The sequence below is a fragment of the Oncorhynchus gorbuscha genome, unplaced genomic scaffold (assembly GCF_021184085.1).
Source record: "Oncorhynchus gorbuscha isolate QuinsamMale2020 ecotype Even-year unplaced genomic scaffold, OgorEven_v1.0 Un_scaffold_1883, whole genome shotgun sequence".
NCBI classification, from domain to species: domain Eukaryota; kingdom Metazoa; phylum Chordata; class Actinopteri; order Salmoniformes; family Salmonidae; genus Oncorhynchus; species Oncorhynchus gorbuscha.
Genome location: NW_025746538.1, coordinates 39,161 through 65,069, shown reverse-complemented (window position 1 = coordinate 65,069; position 25,909 = coordinate 39,161). Strand labels below are relative to the sequence as shown.

At 42.2% G+C, this 25,909-nt stretch overlaps 1 protein-coding gene across 5 annotated transcripts in view; it reads right to left on the bottom strand.

The window, feature by feature from the left end:
• Positions 1 to 7,730: 7,730 nt before the first annotated feature.
• LOC124024496 (NLR family CARD domain-containing protein 3-like) overlaps positions 7,731 to 25,909 on the bottom strand; it is a 29,347-nt gene continuing 11,168 nt past the window's right edge. For 3 of the 5 annotated variants that reach the window (XM_046338410.1, XM_046338411.1, XM_046338412.1), the window contains 6 exons: positions 22,951 to 24,742; positions 22,608 to 22,664; positions 15,761 to 15,877; positions 9,197 to 9,370; positions 8,778 to 8,824; positions 7,731 to 8,375 (listed from right to left, as the gene is read on the bottom strand). In XM_046338410.1, the coding sequence (XP_046194366.1) occupies positions 7,852 to 8,375; positions 8,778 to 8,824; positions 9,197 to 9,370; positions 15,761 to 15,877; positions 22,608 to 22,664; positions 22,951 to 24,742 (2,711 nt within the window). In that variant the 3' untranslated portion in view covers positions 7,731 to 7,851. Of the gene's footprint in view, positions 8,376 to 8,777; positions 8,825 to 9,196; positions 9,371 to 15,760; positions 15,935 to 22,491; positions 22,665 to 22,950; positions 24,743 to 25,909 lie in introns of those variants that run through there. The other 2 variants (XM_046338413.1, XM_046338414.1) reach the window with 2 other exon arrangements.

Genomic DNA, 25,909 nt, shown 5'->3' with positions numbered 1-25,909 from the left:
CTTCCTCTACATCCACATATGTTTACTTCTCCTTCCTCCTCTTCCTCTACATCCACATATGTTTACTTCTCCTTCTCCTTCCTCCTCTTCCTCTTCCTCTACATCCACATATGTTTACTTCTCCTTCCTCCTCTTCCTCTACATCCACATATGTTTACTTCTCCTTCCTCCTCTTCCTCTACATCCACATATGTTTACTTCTCCTTCTCCTTCCTCCTCTTCCTCTTCCTCTACATCCACATATGTTTACTTCTCCTTCTCCTTCCTCCTCTTCCTCTACATCCACATATGTTTACTTCTCCTTCCTCCTCTTCCTCTACATCCACATATGTTTACTTCTCCTTCCTCCTCTTCCTCTACATCCACATGTGTGTGTATGTTGTTTACTTCTCCTTCCTCCTCTTCCTCTACATCCACATATGTTTACTTCTCCTTCTCCTTCCTCCTCTTCCTCTACAGTCACATATGTTTACTTCTCCTTCCTCCTCTTCCTCTACATCCACATATGTTTACTTCTTCTTCTCCTTCCTCCTCTTCCTCTTCCTCTACATCCACATATGTTTACTTCTTCTTCTCCTTCCTCCTCTTCATCCACATATGTTCACTTCTCCTTCCTCCTCTTCCTCTACATCCACATATGTTTACTTCTCCTTCCTCCTCTTCCTCTACATCCACATATGTTTACTTCTCCTTCCTCCTCTTCCTCTACATCCACATATGTTTACTTCTCCTTCTCCTTCCTCCTCTTCCTCTACATCCACATATGTTTACTTCTCCTTCTCCTTCCTCCTCTTCCTCTTCATCCACATATGTTCACTTCTCCTTCCTCCTCTTCCTCTACATCCACATATGTTTACTTCTCCTTCCTCCTCTTCCTCTACATCCACATATGTTTACTTCTCCTTCTCCTTCCTCCTCTTCCTCTACATCCACATATGTTTACTTCTCCTTCCTCCTCTTCCTCTACATCCACATATGTTTACTTCTCCTTCTCCTTCCTCCTCTTCCTCTACATCCACATATGTTTACTTCTCCTTCCTCCTCTTCCTCTACATCTCCCTCATCTTGTCCTCTTCTTACCATGTTCTCTCTCCTCCTCTTCCTCCTCCTCTTCTTCTTCCCATGTCCTCTTGTTCTTTTTCTCTCCCTGTATCTGTTCCTCCTCCTCCACTTCATTGATCCCAGTGACTCAGTAATGTTTAAACTCTATCCCAAACCTTAACCATTCATAATGAGGCCCTAAACTTAATGTTTAAACTCTATCCCAAACCTTAACCATTCATAATGAGGCCCTAAACTTAATGTTTAAACTCTATCCCAAACCTTAACCATTCATAATGAGGCCCTAACCTTAATGTTTAAACTCTATCCCAAACCTTAACCATTCATAATGAGGCCCTAAACTTAATGTTTAAACTCTATCCCAAACCTTAACCATTCATAATGAGGCCCTAATCTTAATGTTTAAACTCTATCCCAAACCTTAACCATTCATAATGAGGCCCTAACCTTAATGTTTAAACTCTATCCCAAACCTTAACCATTCATAATGAGGCCCTAACCTTAATGTTTAAACTCTATCCCAAACCTTAACCATTCATAATGAGGCCCTAACCTTAATGTTTAAACTCTATCCCAAACCTTAACCATTCATAATGAGGCCCTAATCTTAATGTTTAAACTCTATCCCAAACCTTAACCATTCATAATGAGGCCCTAAACTTAATGTTTAAACTCTATCCCAAACCTTAACCATTCATAATGAGGCCCTAACCTTAATGTTTAAACTCTATCCCAAACCTGAACCATTCATAATGAGGCCCTAATCTTAATGTTTTAACTCTATCCCAAACCTTAACCATTCATAATGAGGCCCTAATCTTAATGTTATAACTCTATCCCAAACCTTAATCATTCATAATGAGGCCCTAAACTTAATGTTTAAACTCTATCCCAAACCTTAACCATTCATAATGAGGCCCTAACCTTAATGTTTAAACTCTATCCCAAACCTTAACCATTCATAATGAGGCCCTAACCTTAATGTTTAAACTCTATCCCAAACCTTAACCATTCATAATGAGGCCCTAAACTTAATGTTTAAACTCTATCCCAAACCTTAACCATTCATAATGAGGCCCTAACCTTAATGTTTAAACTCTATCCCAAACCTTAACCATTCATAATGAGGCCCTAACCTTAATGTTTAAACTCTATCCCAAACCTTAACCATTCATAATGAGGCCCTAACCTTAATGTTTAAACTCTATCCCAAACCTTAACCATTCATAATGAGGCCCTAACCTTAATGTTTAAACTCTATCCCAAACCTTAACCATTCATAATGAGGCCCTAAACTTAATGTTTAAACTCTATCCCAAACCTTAACCATTCATAATGAGGCCCTAACCTTAATGTTTAAACTCTATCCCAAACCTTAACCATTCATAATGAGGCCCTAACCTTAATGTTTAAACTCTATCCCAAACCTTAACCATTCATAATGAGGCCCTAATCTTAATGTTATAACTCTATCCCAAACCTTAATCATTCATAATGAGGCCCTAAACTTAATGTTTAAACTCTATCCCAAACCTTAACCATTCATAATGAGGCCCTAATCTTAATGTTTAAACTCTATCCCAAACCTTAACCATTCATAATGAGGCCCTAACCTTAATGTTTAAACTCTATCCCAAACCTTAACCATTCATAATGAGGCCCTAACCTTAATGTTTAAACTCTATCCCAAACCTGAACCATTCATAATGAGGCCCTAACCTTAATGTTTAAACTCTATCCCAAACCTGAACCATTCATAATGAGGCCCTAACCTTAATGTTTAAACTCTATCCCAAACCTTAACCATTCATAATGAGGCCCTAACCTTAATGTTTAAACTCTATCCCAAACCTTAACCATTCATAATGAGGCCCTAACCTTAATGTTTAAACTCTATCCCAAACCTTAACCATTCATAATGAGGCCCTAACCTTAATGTTTAAACTCTATCCCAAACCTTAACCATTCATAATGAGGCCCTAACCTTAATGTTTAAACTCTATCCCAAACCTTAACCATTCATAATGAGGCCCTAACCTTAATGTTTAAACTCTATCCCAAACCTTAACCATTCATAATGAGGCCCTAACCTTAATGTTTAAACTCTATCCCAAACCTTAACCATTCATAATGAGGCCCAACACATTGTGTTTAACACATCCGTGACCAACTACAGTGGGGCAAAAAAGTATTTAGTCAGCCACCAATTGTGCAAGTTCTCCCACTTAAAAAGATGAGAGGCCTGTAATTTTCATCATAGGTACACTTCAACTATGACAGACAAAACGAGGGAAAAAAAACAGAAAATCACATTTTTAATTAATTTATTTGCACATTATGGTGGAAAATAAGTATTTGGTCAATAACAAAAGTTTACACAGCAACTCGTATCCTCAGTGGAATAGTGACTCTCTAAGACCTAATTGAAACACAGACCAGAAAATGGAATCAGAGCTGTGTGTGTCATTCTTATCTAAAGTCCTGTTAACTCTCTCACAAAAACACACGCTTGCACGCACACACACACACACCCCTCTAGCTCAATGTTAACTCACACAAAAACACACATGTAAAAACGCTTGCACACACACACACACACACACACACACACACACACACACACACACACACACACACACACACACACACACACACACACACACACACACACACACACACACACACACACACACACACACACACACACACACACCTCTAGCTCAATCTAGCCATCTCTGGTCACTGTCAGTAGCTAGTTAATGAGAAGGGGACTAAAATCAATATACACACCCTGGGAGGAATTCCTGATTACCTAGCCCTCGTGTCTGTCTGTCTGTCTGTCTGTCTGTCTGTCTGTCTGTCTGTCTGTCTGTCTGTCTGTCTGTCTGTCTGTCTGTCTGTCTGTCTGTCTATGTGTGTGTGTGTCCTTTATCTTCCTCAGTGGGGAAAGAGAGAAATGAATTAGTACATTTAAAGACGACCGTCGTCCTGAATAATTTCTGCTGACTAATCTCTCTCTCTGCTCTCCCTCCACAGCAACAGTAATATCATAGAGAGTCACTGATGTCACCCAGCCCATCAGGGCTCAAAGGCCCCCAATTACCAAACATAAAGCAAATTCCACATATCCTCTCTCTCTTTCCCTCTGTTCTGACTCTCTACCCTCCCTCTCTCTCTCTCTACCCTCCATCTCTCTCTCTCTCTCTTTCCCTCTGTTCTGACTCTCTCCCCTCCATCTCTCTCTTTCCCTCTGTTCTGACTTTCTACCCTCCCTCTCTCTCTCTTCCCTCTGTTCTGACTTTCTACCCTCCCTCTCTCTCTCTTCCCTCTGTTCTGACTTTCTACCCTCCCTCTCTCTCTCTTCCCTCTGTTCTGACTTTCTACCCTCCCTCTCTCTCTCTCTCTTCCCTCTGTTCTGACTCTCTTCCCTCTGTTCTGACTCCCTCTCTCTCTCTTTCCCTCTGTTCTGACTCTCTCCCCTCCCTCTCTCTCTTTCCCTCTGTTCTGACTTTCTACCCTCCATCTCTCTCTTCCCTCTGTTCTGACTCTCTCCCCTCCCTCTGGGAGAGAGAGCAGAGAGAGAGCAGAATGTGGGAGAGAGAGAGCAGAGAGAGAGCAGAGAGCAGACAGTGTGGGAGAGAGAGCAGAGAGAGCAGAGTGTGTGGGAGAGAGAGCAGAGAGAGAGAGCAGAGAGAGAGAGCAGAGAGAGCAGACAGTGTGGGAGAGAGAGCAGAGAGAGCAGAGTGTGGGAGAGAGAGAGCAGAGCATGTGGGAGAGAGAGCAGAGAGAGCAGAATGTGGGAGAGAGAGCAGAGAGAGAGCAGAATGTGGGAGAGAGAGAGCAGAGTGTGGGAGAGAGAGCAGAGAGAGAGCAGAATGTGGGAGAGAGAGCAGAGAGAGAGCAGAATGTGGGAGAGAGAGCAGAGAGAGAGCAGAATGTGGGAGAGAGAGCTGAGAGAGAGCAGAATGTGGGAGAGAGAGCAGAGAGAGAGCAGAATGTGGGAGAGAGAGCAGAGAGAGAGCAGAATGTGGGAGAGAGAGCAGAGAGAGAGCAGAATGTGGGAGAGAGAGCAGAGAGAGAGAGAGCAGAGAGCAGAGAGAGCAGAGAGCAGACAGTGTGGGAGAGAGAGCAGAGAGAGCAGAGGGCAGACAGTGTAGGAGAGAGAGAGCAGAGAGAGCAGAGTGTGTGGGAGAGAGAGAGCAGAGCATGTAGGAGAGAGAGCAGAGAGAGCAGAGTGTGTGGGAGAGAGAGCAGAGAGAGAGCAGAGTGTGTGGGAGAGAGAGAGCAGAGCATGTGGGAGAGAGAGCAGAGAGAGAGCAGAATGTGGGAGAGAGAGCAGAGAGAGAGCAAAATGTGGGAGAGAGAGCAGAGAGAGAGCAGAATGTGGGAGAGAGAGCAGAGAGAGAGCAGAATGTGGGAGAGAGAGCAGAGAGAGAGCAGAATGTGGGAGAGAGAGCAGAGAGAGAGCAGAATGTGTGGGAGAGAGCAGAGAGAGAGCAGAATGTGGGAGAGAGAGCAGAGAGAGAGCAGAATGTGGGAGAGAGAGCAGAGAGAGAGCAGAATGTGGGAGAGAGAGCAGAGAGAGAGCAGAATGTGGGAGAGAGAGCAGAGAGAGAGCAGAATGTGGGAGAGAGAGCAGAGAGAGAGCAGAATGTGGGAGAGAGAGAGCAGAATGTGGGAGAGAGAGCAGAGAGAGCAGAGTGTGTGGGAGAGAGAGCAGAATGTGGGAGAGAGAGAGAGCAGAATGTGGGAGAGAGAGCAGAGAACAGAGAGAGCAGGCTGAGAGAGCTGATAGAGCAGAGCGAGGAGAAGAGAGCAGAGAGTGAGAGAGAAGAGGGCAGAGAGAGCAGAGAACAGAGAGAGCAGAGAACAGAGAGAGCAGAGAACAGAGCAGAAAGAGAGAGAACTCTGTTGCTATAGTAACTCTGCATCACAACACTCTGTTGTACTAATTGTACAATTTGTTTAATTTTATTCCACATATTTAATTGTTTTGTATTTCATTTCATATTTGTTTCATGTTTCAACCAGTCGCAGGTTAACATCAACCTGACAGAGGAAACGTAAAATCAATAAACAAACTGTTTTCACAATTAACAGGCCTTTTCTTGTTTCAAGTATGTTTTATTATGAAAAGTACAATATATCCTTGTATACTTGTACAGCTATGGAGCGTAAGTCCATATATAATTATACAATTGTATATAATTTGTTTTTCAACATAAAAGACAACACATGATTACATTGGTATTTTAACAGTGTTGTTGTATGAGGTTCTCACAACTATAGAAAGACGCGCATGTGTGTGTGTGTGTCCAGAATGTGTGTGTGTGTGTGTGTGTGTCCAGAGTGTGTGTGTGTCCAGTGTGTGTGTGTGTCTAGAGTGTGTGTGTGTGTCCAGAGTGTGTGTGTGTGTGTCCAGAGTGTGTGTGTGTGTGTCCAGAGTGTGTGTGTGTGTCCAGAGTGTGTGTGTGTGTCCAGAGTGTGTGTGTGTGTGTGTCCAGAGTGTGTGTGTGTCCAGAGTGTGTGTGTGTGTGTCCAGAGTGTGTGTGTGTGTCCAGTGTGCATTTGTGTGTGTGTCCAGTGTGTGTGTGTCCAGTGTGTGTGTGTGTGTCCAGTGTGTGTGTGTCCAGTGTGTGTGTGTGTTCAGTGTTTGTGTGTGTGTGTGTGTGTGTGTGTGTGTGTGTGTGTGTGTGTGTGTGTGTGTGTGTGTGTGTGTGTGTGTGTGTGTGTGTGTGTGTGTGTGTGTGTGTGTGTGTGTTGTTCAGTGTGTGTGTGTGTGTGTCCAGTGTGTGTGTGTCCAGTGTGTGTGTGTGTTCAGTGTTTGAGTGTGTGTGTTCCAGTGTGTGTGTCCAGTGTGTGTGTGTGTGTCCAGTGTGTGTGTGTGTGTGTGTGTGTGTGTCCAGTGTGTGTGTGTGTGTGTGTGTGTGTCTGTGTGTTTCTAGTGTGTGTGTGTGTGTGTTTCCAGTGTGTGTGTGTTTGTGTGTGTGTCCATCCAGTCTGTGTGTCCGTCCAGTGTGTGTGTGTGCAGTGTGTGTGTGTCCAGTGTGTGTGTGTTTCCAGTGTGTGTGAGTGTCCAGTGTGTGTGTGTGTCCAGTGTGTGTGTGTGTGTGTGTGTGTGTGTGTGTGTGTGTGTGTGTGTGTGTGTGTGTGTGTGTGTGTGTGTGTGTGTGTGTGTGTGTGTGTGTGTGTGTGTGTGTGTGTCCAGCATGTGTGTGTGTGTGTGTGTGTGTCCAGTTTTGTGTGTGTTCAGTGTGTGTGTGTGTGTCCAGTGTTTGTGTATCCAGTGTGTAATCAGTGTGTGTGTGTGTGTGTGTGTGTGTTTGTGTGTGTGTGTGTCTCAGTGTGTGTGTCCAGTGTTTGTGTATCCAGTGTGTAATCAGTGTGTGTGTGTGTGTGTGTGTGTGTGTGTGTGTGTTTGTGTGTGTGTGTGTGTTCAGTGTGTGTGTGTGTGTCCAGTGTATGTGTATCCAGTGTGTAATCAGTGTGTGTGTGTGTGTGTGTGTGTGTGTGTGTGTGTGTGTGTGTGTCTCAGTGTGTGTGTGTGTGTCCAATGTTTGTTTGTTTCCAGCGTGTGTTTGTGTGTCTCAGTGTGTGTGTGTTTGTCTGTGCCTGTGTGTGTGTGTGTGTGTGTATGTGTCTCAGTGTGTGTGTGTGTGTGTGTGTGTGTGTCTGTGTGTGTGTGTGTATTCAGTGTGTGTGTCGGTCCAGTGTGTGTGTGTGTGTCTGTGTGTGTGTCCAATGTGTGTGTGTGTGTTCGTGTCCAGTGTGTGTGTGTGTGTATCACTGTCAGAGAGACACTGAGGAGTCATAACAAAGCCTAAACCCTGGATAGAGGGGCTCAGTGAATGTGGAGGTGAATGTGATCAGGTGGGTCAGTGTGTCAGAGGAGGCTCTATAGAAGGACAGAGTGCCGGCTGGCCAGTCCAGATACACTCCTACTCTGTGGGAGCTGGAGGGGTGGAGGTCTATGGTAGTGAGATTACTATTGTGACAGGCAATGTAACTGTTGTCATAGCAGAGCAGACTCCAGGACTTGTCATTGTATCCAAGACAACAGTCATTAACCCCTCCTCTCCTGCTGATTCCTTTATATGCCACTCCTATAACAGCCCCTCCCCCAGTCCACTCTACCTCCCAGTAACAGCACCCAGTCAGACCCTCTCTACACAGCACCTGTCCACAGTACTCAAATCTCTCTGGGTGATCAGGATACGGCTGTTCCTCTCTCCTACATGTCACCTTTCTGTTCTCCTCAGACAGAGAGAGGAGTCTGTCTACTGTGTTTGGGTCCAGTGTGAGATCACAGACATCTGATGGATGAAACCAGACACAATATTAGAAATCATCATCATTCACATTAGAATGTTAACTCACTTTTCACTAATTCATTTAATGTAGATGTTTCTAGGTATCAAAAGGAGAAGTTAATTTAACTTGAGACTTGTTGAATGATCATATGTTATACTGTCTGGTAATATAAAACACACTTATTCCTATTAATTACACACACACCCTGAACACACCCACACACACACACACACACATTATCAAATCAACTCTTTGTAAACTTTGGTGTCCCTGATTTCTGCTTCTGTAGAACTACAGCTGATATTTAATATGACCAAGTTAGTAATGATGGTGGTCTTTGACTTTGACTTAACTTGAATTAAGACTTATTCTTAGTCATATTCTTCACAGCAGTCAACACTCACATTTTCTAAGTCCAGGTTTCATTCTGTTCTCTCCACCATGTTCCACACTGTAGCGGTAAGCAGAAGAACAGACAGTCATTGAGGGATACACCTGAACTCTCTCACACACACACACACACACACACACACACACACACACACACACACACACACACACACACACACACACTGGACACACACACACGCACACTGGACACACACACAGGGTCAATCATTGGTACGAATGTCCTGTGTGTATGTGTGTGTTCATTGTGTGTGTGTTTGTGTCCAGTGTGCGTGTCTAGTTTGTGTTTCCTTTGTGTGTGAGTCCAGTGTGTCAGTATCTAACTTTGTCCAAGTGGTGGTCATAATGTTTGTCTTAACCAGCCTGATAAGTCCAACATGTCTGATATGAACATTGACATAAACCCTCTACATACTTGAGTTTCTCCAGTCTGCAGTGTGGATCCTCCAGTCCAGCAGAGAGCAGTCTGACTCCTGAGTCTCCTGGGTGATTGTAGCTCAGATCCAGCTCTCTGAGGTGTGAGGGGTTTGACCTCAGAGCTGAGACAAGAGAAGCACAGCCTTCCTCTGTGACTAGACAGCCTGACAGCCTGCAAAGAGTCAAATCATATTAAAATCACACTGATATTCTTTGGTGGTGAAAATAGTGGCAGTATATATTTGTTCAACATATTCAGATATATCAGTGTCCTGAAAGCTGCCATATCTATTAATAAATTAACGTGTCATTATTATAAATGATCAAAGTATTGCTTGTAGAGAAAGAAATATATAGTACGAATATGTGAGTAGACTGACCAGACCAGTTTAATAAGCAGTATCAGTCAAAAGACAGACAGTGAGGTATCAGATTTAGATTGTATTGAGTATACAGTCCACACCATATCTATTTAGACAGTGAGGTTTCAGATTTAGATTGTATTGAGTATACAGTCCACACCATATCTATTTAGACAGTGAGGTTTCAGATTTAGATTGTATTGAGTATACAGTCCACACCATATCTATTTAGACAGTGAGGTTTCAGATTTAGATTGTATTGAGTAGACAGTCCTCACCATATCTATTTAGACAGTGAGGTATCAGATTGAGATTGTATTGAGTAGACAGTCCTCACCATATCTATTTAGACAGTGAGGTATCAGATTTAGATTGTATTGAGTATACAGTCCACACCATATCTATTTAGACAGTGAGGAATCAGATTTAGATTGTATTGAGTATACAGTCCACACCATATCTATTTAGACAGTGAGGTATCAGATTTAGATTGTATTGAGTATACAGTCCACACCATATCTATTTAGACAGTGAGGTATCAGATTTAGATTGTATTGAGTATACAGTCCACACCATATCTATTTACACAGTGAAGCTAACATTTTAAATGTGACTCTATTCTCCAACATTTTGGATTTGATATCAAATGCTTCATATGACGTGACAGTTTATAATGTCACCTTTAATTTGAGGGTATTTTAAGACAAAATCAAATCAAATCCAATCAAATCAAATTTATTTGTCACATACACATGGTTAGCAGATGTTAATGCGAGTGCAGCGAAATGCTTGTGCTTCTAGTTCTGACAATGCAGTGATAACCAACAAGTAATCTAACTAACAATTCCAAAACTACTGTCTTATACACAGTGTAAGGGGATAAGGAACATGTACATAAGGATATATGAATGAGTGATGGTACAGAGCAGCATATAGTAGATGGTATCGAGTACAGTATATACATATGAGATGAGTGTGTAGACAAAGTAAACAAAGTGGCATAGTTAAAGTGGCTAGTGATACATGTGTTACATAAGGATGCAGTCGATGATGTAGAGTACAGTATATACATATGCATATGAGGTGAATAATGTAGGGTAAGTAACATTATATAAGGTAGCATTGTTTAAAGTGGCTAGTGATATATTTACATCATTTCCCATCAATTCCCATTATTAAAATGGCTGGAGTTGGGTCAGTGTCAATGACAGTGTGTTGGCAGCAGCCACTCAGTGTTAGTGGTGGCTGTTTAACAGTCTGATGGCCTTGAGATAGAAGCTGTTTTTCAGTCTCTCGGTCCCAGCTTTGATGCACCTGTACTGACCTCGCCTTCTGGATGATAGCGGGGTGAACAGGCAGTGGTTCGGGTGGTTGATGTCCTTGATGATCTTTATGGCCTTCCTGTAACAACGGGTGGTGTAGGTGTCCTGGAGGGCAGGTAGTTTGCCCCTGGTGATGCGTTGTGCAGTCCTCACTACCCTCTGGAGAGCCTTACGGTTGAGGGCGGAGCAGTTGCCGTACCAGGCGGTGATACAGCCCGCCAGGATGCTCTCGATTGTGCATCTGTAGAAGTTTGTGAGTGCTTTTGGTGACAAGCCAAATTTCTTCAGCCTCCTGAGGTTGAATAGGCGCTGCTGCGCCTTCTTCACGACGCTGTCAGTGTGAGTGGACCAATTCAGTTTGTCTGTGATGTGTATGCCGAGGAACTTAAAACTAGCTACCCTCTCCACTACTGTTCCATCGATGTGGATAGGGGGTGTTCCCTCTGCTGTTTCCTGAAGTCCACAATCATCTCCTTAGTTTTGTTGACGTTGAGTGTGAGGTTATTTTCCTGACACCACACTCCGAGGGCCCTCACCTCCTCCCTGTAGGCCGTCTCGTCGTTGTTGGTAATCAAGCCTACCACTGTTGTGTCGTCCGCAAACTTGATGATTGAGTTGGAGGCGTGCGTGGCCACGCAGTCGTGGGTGAACAGGGAGTACAGGAGAGGGCTCAGAACGCACCCTTGTGGGGCCCCCGTGTTGAGGATCAGCGGGGAGGAGATGTTGTTGCCTACCCTCACCACCTGGGGCGGCCCGTCAGGAAGTCCAGTACCCAGTTGCACAGGGCGGGGTCGAGACCCAGGGTCTCGAGCTTGATGACGAGCTTGGAGGGTACTATGGTGTTGAATGCCGAGCTGTAGTCGATGAACAGCATTCTCACATAGGTATTCCTCTTGTCCAGGTGGGTTAAGGCAGTGTGCAGTGTGGTTGAGATTGCATCGTCTGTGGACCTATTTGGGCGGTAAGCAAATTGGAGTGGGTCTAGGGTGTCAGGTAGGGTGGAGGTGATATGGTCCTTGACTAGTCTCTCAAAGCACTTCATGATGACGGAAGTGAGTGCTACGGGCGGTAGTCGTTTAGCTCAGTTACCTTAGCTTTCTTGGGAACAGGAACAATGGTGGCCCTCTTGAAGCATGTGGGAACAGCAGACTGGTATAGGGATTGATTGAATATGTCCGTAAACACACCGGCCAGCTGGTCTGCGCATGCTCTGAGGGCGCGGCTGGGGATGCCGTCTGGGCCTGCAGCCTTGCGAGGGTTAACACGTTTAAATGTCTTACTCACCTCGGCTGCAGTGAAGGAGAGACCGCATGTTTCCGTTGCAGGCCGTGTCAGTGGCACTGTATTGTCCTCAAAGCGGGCAAAAAAGTTATTTAGTCTGCCTGGGAGCAAGACATCCTGGTCCGTGACTGGGCTGGATTTCATCTTGTAGTCCGTGATTGACTGTAGACCCTGCCACATGCCTCTTATGTCTGAGCCATTGAATTGAGATTCCACTTTGTCTCTGTACTGACGCTTAGCTTGTTTAATAGCCTTACGGAGGGAATAGCTGCACTGTTTGTATTCAGTCATGTTGCCAGACACCTTGCCCTGATTAAAAGCAGTGGTTCGCGCTTTCAGTTCCACGCGAATGCTGCCATCAATCCACGGTTTCTGGTTAGGGAATGTTTTTATCGTTGCTATGGGAACGACATCTTCGACGCACGTTCTAATGAACTCGCACACCGAATCAGCGTATTCGTCAATATTCCCATCTGACGCAATCTGAAACATGTCCCAGTCCACGTGATGGAAGCAGTCTTGGAGTGTAGAGTCAGCTTGGTCTGACCAGCGTTGGACAGACCTCAGCGTGGGAGCCTCTTGTTTTAATTTCTGCCTGTAGGCAGGGATCAGCAAAATGGAGTCGTGGTCAGCTTTTCCGAAAGGGGGCGGGGCAGGGCCTTATATGCGTCGCGGAAGTTAGAGTAACAATGATCCAAGGTTTTACCACCCCTGGTTGCGCAATCGATATGCTGATAAAATTTAGGGAGTCTTGTTTTCAGATTGGCTTTGTTAAAATCCCCAGCTACAATGAATGCAGCCTCCGGATAAATGTTTTCCAGTTTGCAAAGAGTTAAATAAAGTTCGTTCAGAGCCATCGATGTGTCTGCTTGGGGGGGATATATACGGCTGTGATTATAATCGAAGAGAATTCTCTTGGAAGATAATGCGGTCTACATTTGATTGTGAGGAATTCTAAATCAGGTGAACAGAAGGATTTGAGTTCCTGTATGTTTCCTTCATCACACCATGTCCCGTTAGTCATGAGGCATACGCCCCCGCCACTCTTCTTACCAGAGAGATGTTTGTTTCTGTCGGCGCGATGCGTGGAGAAACCCGTTGGCTGCACCGCCCTGGATAGCGTTTTCCCAGTGAGCCATGTCTCCCTAAAGCAAAGAACGTTGCAGTCTCTGATGTCCCTCTGGAATGCCACCCTTGCTCGGATTTCATCAACCTTGTTGTCGAGAGACTGGACATTGGCAAGAAGAATACTGGGAAGTGGTGCGCGATGTGCCCTTTTTCGGAGTCTGACCAGAACACCGCCGCGTTTCCCTCTTTTTCGGAGTCGTTTCCTTGGGTCGCTGCATGCGATCCATTCCGTTGTCCTGTTTGTAAGGCAGAACACAGGATCCGCGTCGCGGAAAACATATTCTTGGTCGTACTGATGGTGAGTTGACGCTGATCTTATATTCAGTAGTTCTTCTCGACTGTATGTAATGAAACCTAAGATGACCTGGGGTACTAATGTAAGAAATAACACGTAAAAAAACAAAAAACTGCATAGTTTCCTAGGAACGCGAAGCGAGGCGGCCATCTCAGTCGGCGCCGGAAAATGTGTTTCACCATTTAGAAATTAAATCACTTTATATATCTAGTCCCCCTATTTGAAGAAGTCATAAATATTCTGACCAATTAACTTTCAGTCTATTAAAATAGTCAAAAGTTGAGTATTTGGTCTGATATTCCTTGAACGCAATGACTTCATCAAGCTTGTGACTCAAACTCTGTAATGGTCTGGGTGAAGCTGGTGCAGAGGAGTCAGGACAGCAGAGATGTGTCCCTGTAATGGTCTGGGTGAAGCTGGTGCAGAGGAGTCAGGCGCAGGACAGCAGAGATGCGTAACACAAGTAACTTTACTCTATTATTCTACTAACATGTCGTAATACCGAGACCAGAATAACAGACCGAACATACAGAAAACAATCACAAAGGGGAAAAGGAGGGTTAAATAATGAACATGTAATTGGGGAAATGAAACCAGCTGTGTAAAACAAAGACAAAACAAATGGAAAATGAAAGTGGATCGGCGATGGCTAGAAGGCCGGTGACGTCGACCACCGAACGCCGCCCGAACAAGGAGAGGGACCGACCTCGGCGGAAGTCGTGACAAACTCGTTTGTTACATCTACAGTTTGTTTTGGTTGTTTTGGGTTATTTTTGTTCATTAAAACAATTGTGATTGATGACTGGAGTAATTTTCTGTCTGAGTAGATAACATCTTTTTAAGCACTACTAAACTAACCCTGATGCCATGATTAATACAAATCATGACTGAATCATGAATAATAATGAGTGTGAAAGTTACAGAGGTTACAACAAAACATGATAACCTCTCATCATTACCAATAACAGAGGCTACAACAAAACATGCTAACCTCTCACCATTACCTATAACAAAGGCTACAACAAAACATGCTAACTTCTCACCATTAACAATAACAGAGACTACAACAAAACATGCTAACCTCACCATTAACAATAACAGAGGCTACAACAAAACATGCTAACCTCTCACCATTACCAATAACAGAGGCTACAACAAAACATGCTAACCTCTCACCATTACCAATAACAAAGACTACAACAAAACATGCTAACCTCACCATTAACAATAACAGAGACTACAACAAAACATGCTAACCTCTCACCATTAACAATAACAGAGGCTACAACAAAACATGCTAACCTCTCACCATTACCAATAACAGAGGCTACAACAAAACATGCTAACCTCACCATTAACAATAACAGAGGCTACAACAAAACATGCTAACCTCTCACCATTACCAATAACAGAGGCTACAACAAAACATGCTAACCTCACCATTAACAATAACAGAGGCTACAATAAAACATACTAACCTCTCACCATTACCAATAACCGAGGCTACAACAAAACATGCTAACTTCTCACCATTAACAATAACAGAGACTACAACAAAACATGCTAACCTCTCACCATTACCAATAACAGAGGCTACAACAACACATGCTAACCTCTCACCATAACCAATAACAGAGGCTACAACAAAACATGCTAACCTCTCACCATTACCAATAACAGAGACTACAACAAAACATACTAACCTCTCACCATTAACAATAACAGAGGCTACAACAAAACATGCTAACCTCTCACCATTACCAATAACAGAGGCTACAACAAAACATGCTAACCTCTCACCATTACCAATAACAGAGACTACAACAAAACATACTAACCTCTCACCATTACCAATAACAGAGACTACAACAAAACATGCTATCCTCACCATTAACAATAACAGAGGCTACAACAAAACATGCTAATCTCTCACCATTACCAATAACAGAGGCTACAACAAAACATACTAACCTCTCACCATTACCAATAGCAGAAGAGTTTAGCATTTATTCTGATCTTTGTGCCTCTAAATCTTTGTCATTTGTCATTATTCACTTTTCATATTTAAACAGTAACACAGGTATGTACATATGGTGTGGACTATGTGTGTCTGGTAAACACATGTGGATCTGGTGAACAGTTATCACTTGTTGACCAACTACAGGAATACTGACCTCAGAGTCTCCAGTTTACAGTGGGGATTCCCCAGTCCAGCAGAGAGCAGCTCCACTCCTGAATCCTTCAGGTCATTGTTACTCAGGTCCAGCTCTCTCAGGTGTGAGGGGTTTGAACTGAGAACTGAGGCCAACTCTTTACAGGATTTGTTTCTGAGTTTACAGCCAGTGAGTCTGAAACACAGAAGACATACAATGACAGACAGGTTGTATTCAAATGTTACTCTCAGCTTTCCCTGCTTACACTGTTACCAGACCACAAATAACGTGTTGGGTTTGACCTCAGAGCTGAGACCAGAGAAGCACAGCCTTCCTCTGTGAGTCCACAGCCTGACAGTCTGCAGAGTCAAATCATATTAAAATCACACTGCTATTCTTTGGAGGTGAAGAATGGAACAGTATATCTTTTTTTAATGTTCAGATATATCAGTGTCCTGAAACCTGCCATATCTATTCATTTATGAATGTATCATTATTATAAGTGACACATTTTCCAAGTAGATAGAAAGATGCATATTAACAAATATTTGAGTAAAAGCAGTATCAGTCAAAAGACAGACAGTGAGGAATCAGATTTAGATTGTATTGAGTATACAGTCCACACCATATCTATTTAGACTGTGAGGTATCAGATTTAGATTGTATTGAGTATACAGTCCACACCATATCTATTTAGACAGTGAGGTATCAGATTTAGATTGTATTGAGTATACAGTCCACACCATATCTATTTAGACAGTGAGGTATCAGATTTAGATTGTATTGAGTATACAGTCCACACCATATCTATTTAGACAGTGAGGTATCAGATTTAGATTGTATTGAGTATACAGTCCACACCATATCTATTTAGACAGTGAGGTATCAGATTTAGATTGTATTGAGTATACAGTCCACACCATATCTATTTAGACAGTGAGGTATCAGATTTAGATTGTATTGAGTATACAGTCCACACCATATCTATTTAGACAGTGAGGTATCAGATTTAGATTGTATTGAGTATACAGTCCACACCATATCTATTTTGACAGTGAGGTATCAGATTTAGATTGTATTGAGTATACAGTCCACACCATATCTATTTAGACAGTGAGGTATCAGATTTAGATTGTATTGAGTATACAGTCCACACCATATCTATTTTGACAGTGAGGTATCAGATTTAGATTGTATTGAGTATACAGTCCACACCATATCTATTTAGACAGTGAGGTATCAGATTTAGATTGTATTGAGTATACAGTCCACACCATATCTATTTTGACAGTGAGGTATCAGATTTAGATTGTATTGAGTATACAGTCCACACCATATCTATTTAGACAGTGAGGTATCAGATTTAGATTGTATTGAGTATACAGTCCACACCATATCTATTTTGACAGTGAGGTATCAGATTTAGATTGTATTGAGTATACAGTCCACACCATATCTATTTTGACAGTGAGGTATCAGATTTAGATTGTATTAAAGTAGTCAAAAGTTTAGTATTTGGTCGTAAACTCGTAGGTTGCAATTGCAGTTTGTTTGGGTTGTGTTTTTGCCAATAATAAAATGGTGGATGATGAGTGGAGTACTTTTCCATCTAAGTGAGTAGATAACATGTTTATAAACAATAATAAATTAATCCTGATGATGCCATGATTAAGAAAAATCATGAAAGAATCATGAATAATAATGAGTGAGAAAGTTACAGAGGCTACAACAAACCATTAACAATAACAGAGACTACAACAAAACATGCTAACCTCTCACCATTACCAATAACAGAGACTACAACAAAACATGCTAACCTCTCACCATTACCAATAACAGAGGCTACAACTAAACATGCTAACCTCTCACCATTACCAATAACAGAGGCTACAACAAAACATGCTAACCTCTCACCATAACAGAGGCTACAACAAAACATGCTAACCTCTCACCATTACCAATAACAGAGGCTACAACTGATAGAGGAAATTATGGTTGAAATGACTAATTATGTATACATTCCAATCAGAACTGACTAGTCCAAATGCTATAATGTACTGTACATGTGAGTTTTCTCTCTTGCTCCCTTTCCCAATTGTATATAATGTAGTCAGGAGTTTAGTAACAATGAAGGTCTGTTCCTTAGTTCATTCAGTTGTACAAATCTCCAGGTGGTGGGAACTGGCCATCTCCAGATTGTCTAGAATGTTGATTTATACTGACTGGCCTTGACTTCGTGCTGATAACGCGAAGGCTCAAGAGCTAGAGGGGCCCTCTGTTTGTGAAATAGAACGTTTGGAAAACGCTGACGTCATTTTCAGTTAATAACCTGTGGAAATATGTGTAAGCATTTAGTACTCTCTGGAATTAAACGCTGTTACCTGGCTTTTAAGACTGGTCTCGATCTACTTCATGCATAATTAATTAACTTACAACTCATTAATGAATTAGAAAGAGTGTGAATTGGTTTTGGTTATAAAACATACAGGAATTTAGAATTCCTCTATCAACAACAAAACATGCTAACCTCTCACCATTACCAATAACAGGGACTACAACAAAACATACTAACCTCTCACCATTACCAATAACAGAGGCTACAACAAAACATACTAACCTCTCACAATTACCAATAACAGAGACTACAACAAAACATACTAACCTCTCACCATTACCAATAACAGAGACTACAACAAAACATGCTAACCTCTCACCATTACCAATAACAGAGACTACAACAAAACATGCTAACCTCTCACAATTACCAATAACAGGGGAGGTCAGCATTTATTCTGATCTTTGTGCCTCTGTGTCACGCCTTCGTCATTGTATCTTGTGTTTTTGTAATATGTTTGGGTAGGCCAGGGTGTGACATGGGTTTATATGTTGTATTTCGTATTGGGGTTTGTATTAATTGGGAGTGTGTATTATTAGGGGTGTGTCTAGTTAGGCTTGGCTGCCTGAGGCGATTCCTAATTGGAGTCAGCTGATTCTAGTTGTCTCGGATTGGGAACCGTATTTAGGTAGCCTGAGTGCGTTGTATTTCGTGGGTGATTGTACCTGTCTTTGTGTTAGTCACCAGATAGGCTGTAAGTAGTTTCACTCGTTTGTTGTTTTGTATTCTCATTTATTTCATGTACCGCTTTATCTTTATTAAAAGTCATGAGTAACCTACACGCTGCATTTCGGTCTGACTCACTTCAAACAACAGACGAATATCATTACACTCTGTAACGTTCTCATTCATCATTATTCTCAATTCATTCATGTTTATTCATAATTTTAGTAGCATCCACATGAATGTAGAAGTGTTCAGAAACATCTTCTATTCTTACTGACAATACAAGTGAAGTGACTCCAAAATGACAGGACATTATTCACCATTCAGTTTCTATTAGGAAAACATCTAAAACACAACCAAGACAAACTGCAAATGCTTTCAACAAGTTTGTAGAATCACAAGCTTGATGTAATCACTGCAGGCATGGAACATGGGACCCAACACTAAACTCAGCAAAAAATGAAACGTCCTCTCACTGTCATTTGCGTTTATTTTCAGCAAACTTAATAAAACTTCATGTGTAAATATTTGTATGAACATAACAACATTCAACAACTGACACATAAACTGAACAAGTTCCACAGACATGTGACTAGCAGAAATTGAATAATGTTTCCCTGAAAAAAGGGGGGGTCAAAATCAAAAGTAAGTCAGTATCTGGTGTGGCCACCAGCTGCATTATGTACTGCCGTGCATCTCCTCCTCATGGACTGCACCAGATTTGCCAGTTCTTGCTGTGAGATGTTACCCCACTCTTCCACCAAGGCACCTGCAAGTTCCCGGATTTGTTTTGGGGGGAATGGCCCTCACCCTCCGATCCAACAGGTCCCAGATCTGCTCAATGGGATTGATAACCTGGCTCTTCGCTGGCCATGGCAGAACACTGCCATTCCTGTCTTGCAGGAAATCACGCACAGAACAAGCAGTATTGCTAGTGGCATTGTCATGAAGGAGGGTCATGTCAGGATGAGCCTGCAGGAAGGGTACCACATGAGGGAGGAAGATGTCTTCCCTGTAACGCACAGCGTTGAGATCGCCTGCAATGACAACAAGCTCAGTCCGATGGTACTGACACACCGCCCCAGACCATGATGGACCCTCCACCTCCAAATCGATCCCGCTCCAGAGTACAGGCCTCTGTGTAACGCTCATTCCTTCGACGATAAACGCGAATATGACCATCACCCCTGGTGAGACAAAACCTTGACTCGTCAGTGAAGAGCACTTTTTGCCAGTCCTGTCTGGTCCAGTGACAGTGGGTTTGTGCCCATAGGCGACATTGTTGCCAGTGATGTCTGGGGAGGACCTGCTTTACAACAGGTGTACGAGCCCTCAGTCCAGCCTTTCTCAGCCTATTACGGACAATCTGAGCACTGATGGAGGGATTGTGTGTTCCGGTGTAACTTGGGCAGTTGTTGTTGCCATCCTGTACCTGTCCCGCAGGTGTGATGTTCGGATGTACCGATCCTGCGCCGGTGTTGTTACACGTGTTCTGCCACTGCGAGGAAACATCAGCTGTCCATCCTGTCTCCCTTTAGCGCTGTCTTAGGCGTCTCACAGTACAGACATCACAATTTATTTCCATGGCCACATCTGCAATCCTCATGCCTCCTTGCTGCATGCCTAAGGCACGTTCATGCAACTGAGCACGGACCCTGGGCATCTTTCTTTTGGTGTTTGTCAGAGTCAGTAGAAAGACCTCTTTAGTGTCCTAAGTGTTTATAACTGTGACCTTAATTGCCTACCGTCTGTAAGCTGTTAGTGTCTAAACGACAGCATGGGAAACAGTGCTTAAACCCTTTACAATAAAGATCTGTGAAGTTATTTGGATTTTTACAAATTATCTTTAAAAGACAGGGTCCTGAAAAAAGGGATGTTTCTTTTTTGATGACTTTAGATACATAAAGTGCTTTCATATCTAAACTGTAAAATATACAGTCGTGGCAAAACGTTTTGAGAATGAGACAAATATTAATATTCACAAAGTCTGATGCCTCAGTTTGTATGATGGCAATTTGCATATACTCTAGAATGTTATGAAGAGTGATCAGATGAACTGCAATTAATTGCAAAGTCCCTCTGCCATGCTAATGAATTGAATCCCCCAAAAAACATTTCCACTGCATTTCAGCCCTACCACAAAAGGACCAGCTGACATCATGTCAGTGATTCTCTTGCTAACACAGGTGTGAGTGTTGACAAGGACAAGGCTGGAGATCACTCTGTCATGCTGATTGAGTTTGAATTACAGACTGGAAGCTTCAAAAAGAGGGTGGTGCTTGGAATCATTGTTCTTCCTCTGTCAAACATGGTTACCTGCAAGGAAACTTGTGTCGTCATCATTGCTTTGCACAAAAAGGCCTTCACAGGCAAGGATATTGCTGCCAGTAAGATTGCACCTAAATCAACCATTTATCGGATCATCAAGAACTTCAAGGAGAGCGGTTCAATTGTTGTGAAGAAGGCTTCAGGGTGCCCAAGAAAGTCCAGCAAACACCAGGACCGTCTCCTAAAGTTGATTCAGCTGCGGGATCGGGGCACCACCAGTACAGAGCTTGCTCAGGAATGGCAGCAGGCAGGTGTGAGTGCATCTGCATGCACAGTGAGGCGAAGACTTTTGGAGGATGGCCTGGTGTCAAGAAGGGCAGCAAAGAAGCCACTTCTCTCCAGGAACAACATCAGGGACAGGCTGATATTCTGCAAAAGGTACAGCGATTGGACTACTGAGGACTGGGGTAAAGTCATTTTCTCTGATGAATCCCCTTTCCGATTGATTGGGGCATCCGGAAAAAGGCTTGTCCGGAGAAGACAAGGTGAGCGCTACCATCAGTCCTGTGTCATACCAACAGTAAAGCATCCTGAGACCATTCATGTGTGGGGTTGCTTCTCAACCAGGGGAGTGGGATCACTCACAATGTTGCCTAAGAACACAGCCATGAATAAAGAATGGTACGAACACATCCTCTGAGAGCAACTTCTTCCAACCATCCAGGAACATGTTGGTGACGAACAATGCCGTTTCCAGCATGATGGAGCACCTTGCCATAAGGAGAAAGTGATAACTAAGTGGCCTGGGGAACAAAACATTGATATTTTGGGTCCATGGCCAGGAAACTCCCAGAACTTAATCCCATTGAGAAATTGTGGTCAATCCTCAAGAGGCGGGTAGACAAACAAAAACCCACAAATTCTGTCAAACTCCATGCATTGATTATGCAAGAATGGGCTGTCATCAGTCAGGATGTGGCCCAGAAGGTAATTGACAGCATGCCAGGGCAGAGTGCAGAGGTCTTGAAAAGAAGGGTCAACACTGCAAATATTGACTCTTTGCTTCAACTTCATGTAATTGTCAATAAAAGCCTTTGACACGTATGAAATGCTTGTAATTATACTTCAGTATTCCATAGTAACATCTGACAAAAATATCTAAAGACACTGAGGCAGCAAACTTTGTGGAAATTACTATTTGTGTCTCAAAACTTTTGGCCACGACTGTATATGTATGAGTACCTTTAAATAAAAGGTGACATTCTGTACTGTCACCTAATATGAAACATTATATCTCAAATCCTAAATGCTGGAGCAAAGCACCACATTTAAAACTGTAAGCTTCACTGTCCAAACACATATGGTGTGGACTATGTGTGTCTGGAACAGTTATCACTTGTTGACCAACTACAGGAATACTGACCTCAGAGTCTCCAGTTTACAGTGGGGATTCCCCAGTCCAGCAGAGAGCAGCTCACTCCTGAATCCTTCAGGTCATTGTTACTCAGGTCCAGCTCTCTCAGGTGTGAGGGGTTTGACCTCAGAGCTGAGACCAGAGAAGCACAGCCTTCCTCTGTGACTCCACAGCCTGACAGCCTGACAAAGAGATCATCATGACTTCACAAACACACTGTTAATTTAACACCAGTAGTGTAGAAGGACAATGGCAGATGCATTTGGTTTATTCTCTCAAACAACATATAGATTCATCTTCCGTCTCCTAGAATTGTATGGTCATATTGTTATACTAATGTGAAAATAAATGCATTGATTCAATACGTTATTCAATATAATATTATATACATATTATAATACATATTTTTCTCTAAACTGAATATTTCTTCCTGATGATTAGTTCTTATATGTCATTTTATTTACTCACAGAGCAGCTCTGGAGGCTTTGACCACTGGCAGCAGCCTCAGAAGACCTTCCTCTGATCTGGAGTATTTCTTCAGGTCAAACACATCCAGCTCCTTTTCTGAAGTCAGCAACACAAAGACCAGAGCTGACCACTGTGCAGGTGACAGGTTGGGTTCTGAGAGACTTCCTGATCTCAGGTAGCTTTGGATCTCCTCCACTAGAGAATGGTCCTTCAGTTCATTCAGACAGTGGAACAGATTGATGCTCCTCTCTGGAGAGGGATTCTCCCTGATCTTCTCCTTGATGTACTTGACTGTTTCTTCATGGCTCTGTGAGCTGCTTCTCGTCTGTGTCAGTAGACCTCGTAAGTGCTTCTGATTGGACTCCAGTGAGAGGCCCAGAAGGAAGCGGAGGAAAAGGTCCAGGTTTCCCGTCTCACTTTGTAAGGCTTTATCCACAGCACTCTTGTAGACAGTAACTTTACGCCTTTGTTTGGTCCTCACAGAAAAGTTCCAGGACGTTGTTCTCAGTTTGTCCATTAGATTCTCATTGTTGTTGATGAATGAGAGGAACACATATACAGCAGCCAGAAACTCCTGAATGCTCAGATGAACAAAACAGTACACCTTGTCCTGGTACAGCCCACATTCCTCTTTAAAGATCTGTGTGCACAATCCTGAGTAGATTGAGGCTTCATTAACATCAATGCCAGCCTCTTTCAGGTCTTCTTCATAGAAAATCAGATTGCCCTTCACAAGCTGTTGAAAAGCCAGTTTTCCCAGTGACAGAATGCTCTCTTTATTCCAGTGTGGACCTGTCTCTTCTTTCCCAAGATACTTTTCATTCTTCTGTTTGGTATGAAACACCACAAGGTGTGTGTACATCTCAGTCAGAGTCTTGGGCATCTCTTCTCTCTTATGTTTCAGCATGTGTTCAAGGACTGTTGCAGAAATCCAACAGAAGACTGGAATGTGGCACATGATGTGGAGGCTCCTTGATGTCTTTATGTGTGAGATGATTCTGCTGGCCAGGTCCTCATCACTGAATCTCTTCCTGAAGTACTCCTCCTTCTGTGGGTCATTGAACCCTCGTACCTCTGTCACCTGGTCAACACACCCTGAAGGGATCTTATTGGCTGCTGCAGGTCGGGTAGTTATCCAGAGGAGAGCAGAGGGAAGCAGATTTCCCTTGATGAGATTTGTCAGCAGAACATCCACTGAGGTTGACTCTGTGACGTCCCAACAGATCTTGTTCTTCTGGAAGTCTAGGGGCAGTCGGCACTCATCCAGACCATCAAAGATGAACAGAACTTTGTACTTGTCGTAGTTGGAGATTCCTGATTGTTTGGTTTCCATTGAGAAGTGATTAAGAAGTTCAATGAAAGTGTGTTTGTCCTCTTTCATCAAATTCAGCTCCCGAAAAGGGAATGAAAATACAAATTGGACATCCTGATTTGCTTTTCCTTCAGCCCAGTCCAGAATGAACTTCTGCACAGAGACTGTTTTTCCAATGCCAGCGACTCCCTTTGTCAGCACAGTTCTGATAAGTTTGTCTTGTCCAGTTAAGGGTTTGAAGATGTCGTTACATTTGATTGCAGTCTCTGGTCTTGCTTGTTTCCTGGTTGTTGTCTCAATCTGTCTCAGCTCATGTTCATTATTGACCTCTCCTGTTCCACCCTCTGTGATGTAGAGCTCTGTGTAGATCTTATTGAGAAGTGTTGGGTTTCCTTGTTTAGCGATCCCCTCAAATACACATTGAAACTTCTTCTTTAGATTAGATTTGAGTTCACGTTGGCAAATCACAGCAAGCTCATCTGAATGAAGAAATACCACAGAGGATATTAATATTACGTCTGTTTTAATGTCTACAGTATTGTAGGACTGTTATAAAAAAATAAATAATCAATAATGACTAATTATGTAACATTTCAATCAGGACTGACTAATCAATGTTACTGTATATGTACTAATCAGAATACTATTATGTTACTGTATATGTACTAATCAGAATACTATTATGTTACTGTATATGTACTAATCAGAATACTATTATGTTACTGTATATGTACTAATCAGAATACTATTATGTTACTGTATATGTACTAATCACAATACTATTATGTTACTGTATATGTACTAATCACAATACTATTATGTTACTGTATATGTACTAATCACAATACTATTATGTTACTGTATATGTACTAATCACAATACTATTATGTTACTGTATATGTACTAATCACAATACTATTATGTTACTGTATATGTACTAATCAGAATACTATTATGTTACTGTATATGTACTAATCAGAATACTATTATGTTACTGTATATGTACTAATCAGAATACTATTATGTTACTGTATATGTACTAATCAGAATACTATTATGTTACTGTATATGTACTAGTACTGAATATATTATGTTACTGTAAATATAATCAAGAATACTATTATGTTACTGTATGTTACCTAATCACAAAATTATGTTACTGAACTTACTAATCAGAATACTATTATGATGATCTACAATCAGGAATACTATTATGTTACTGTATATGTACTAATCAGAATACTATTATGTTACTGTATATGTACTAATCAGAATACTATTATGTTACTGTATAGATGTATGAATTTTCTTTTTAATCCTAGTACTGAATATAATGTGTGTAAATATAATCAAGAATGAGAACAATGACTGTCTGTTCCTTGGTAAAAATGAATGAACTTATCGTCAGACTGGCTAGAATGATGATCTACACAGGAAGACCTTGGCTCGGTCATAAATTATCTAAAGTGGTGGGAGAACCATACTGTACTATAACTATACTGTACTATAACTATACTGTACTATACTATATATAACTATACTGCCATTGTACTATACTATAACTATACTGCCAGTGTACTATACTATACTATAACTATACTGCCATTGTACTATACTGTACTATAACTATACTGTACTATAACTAT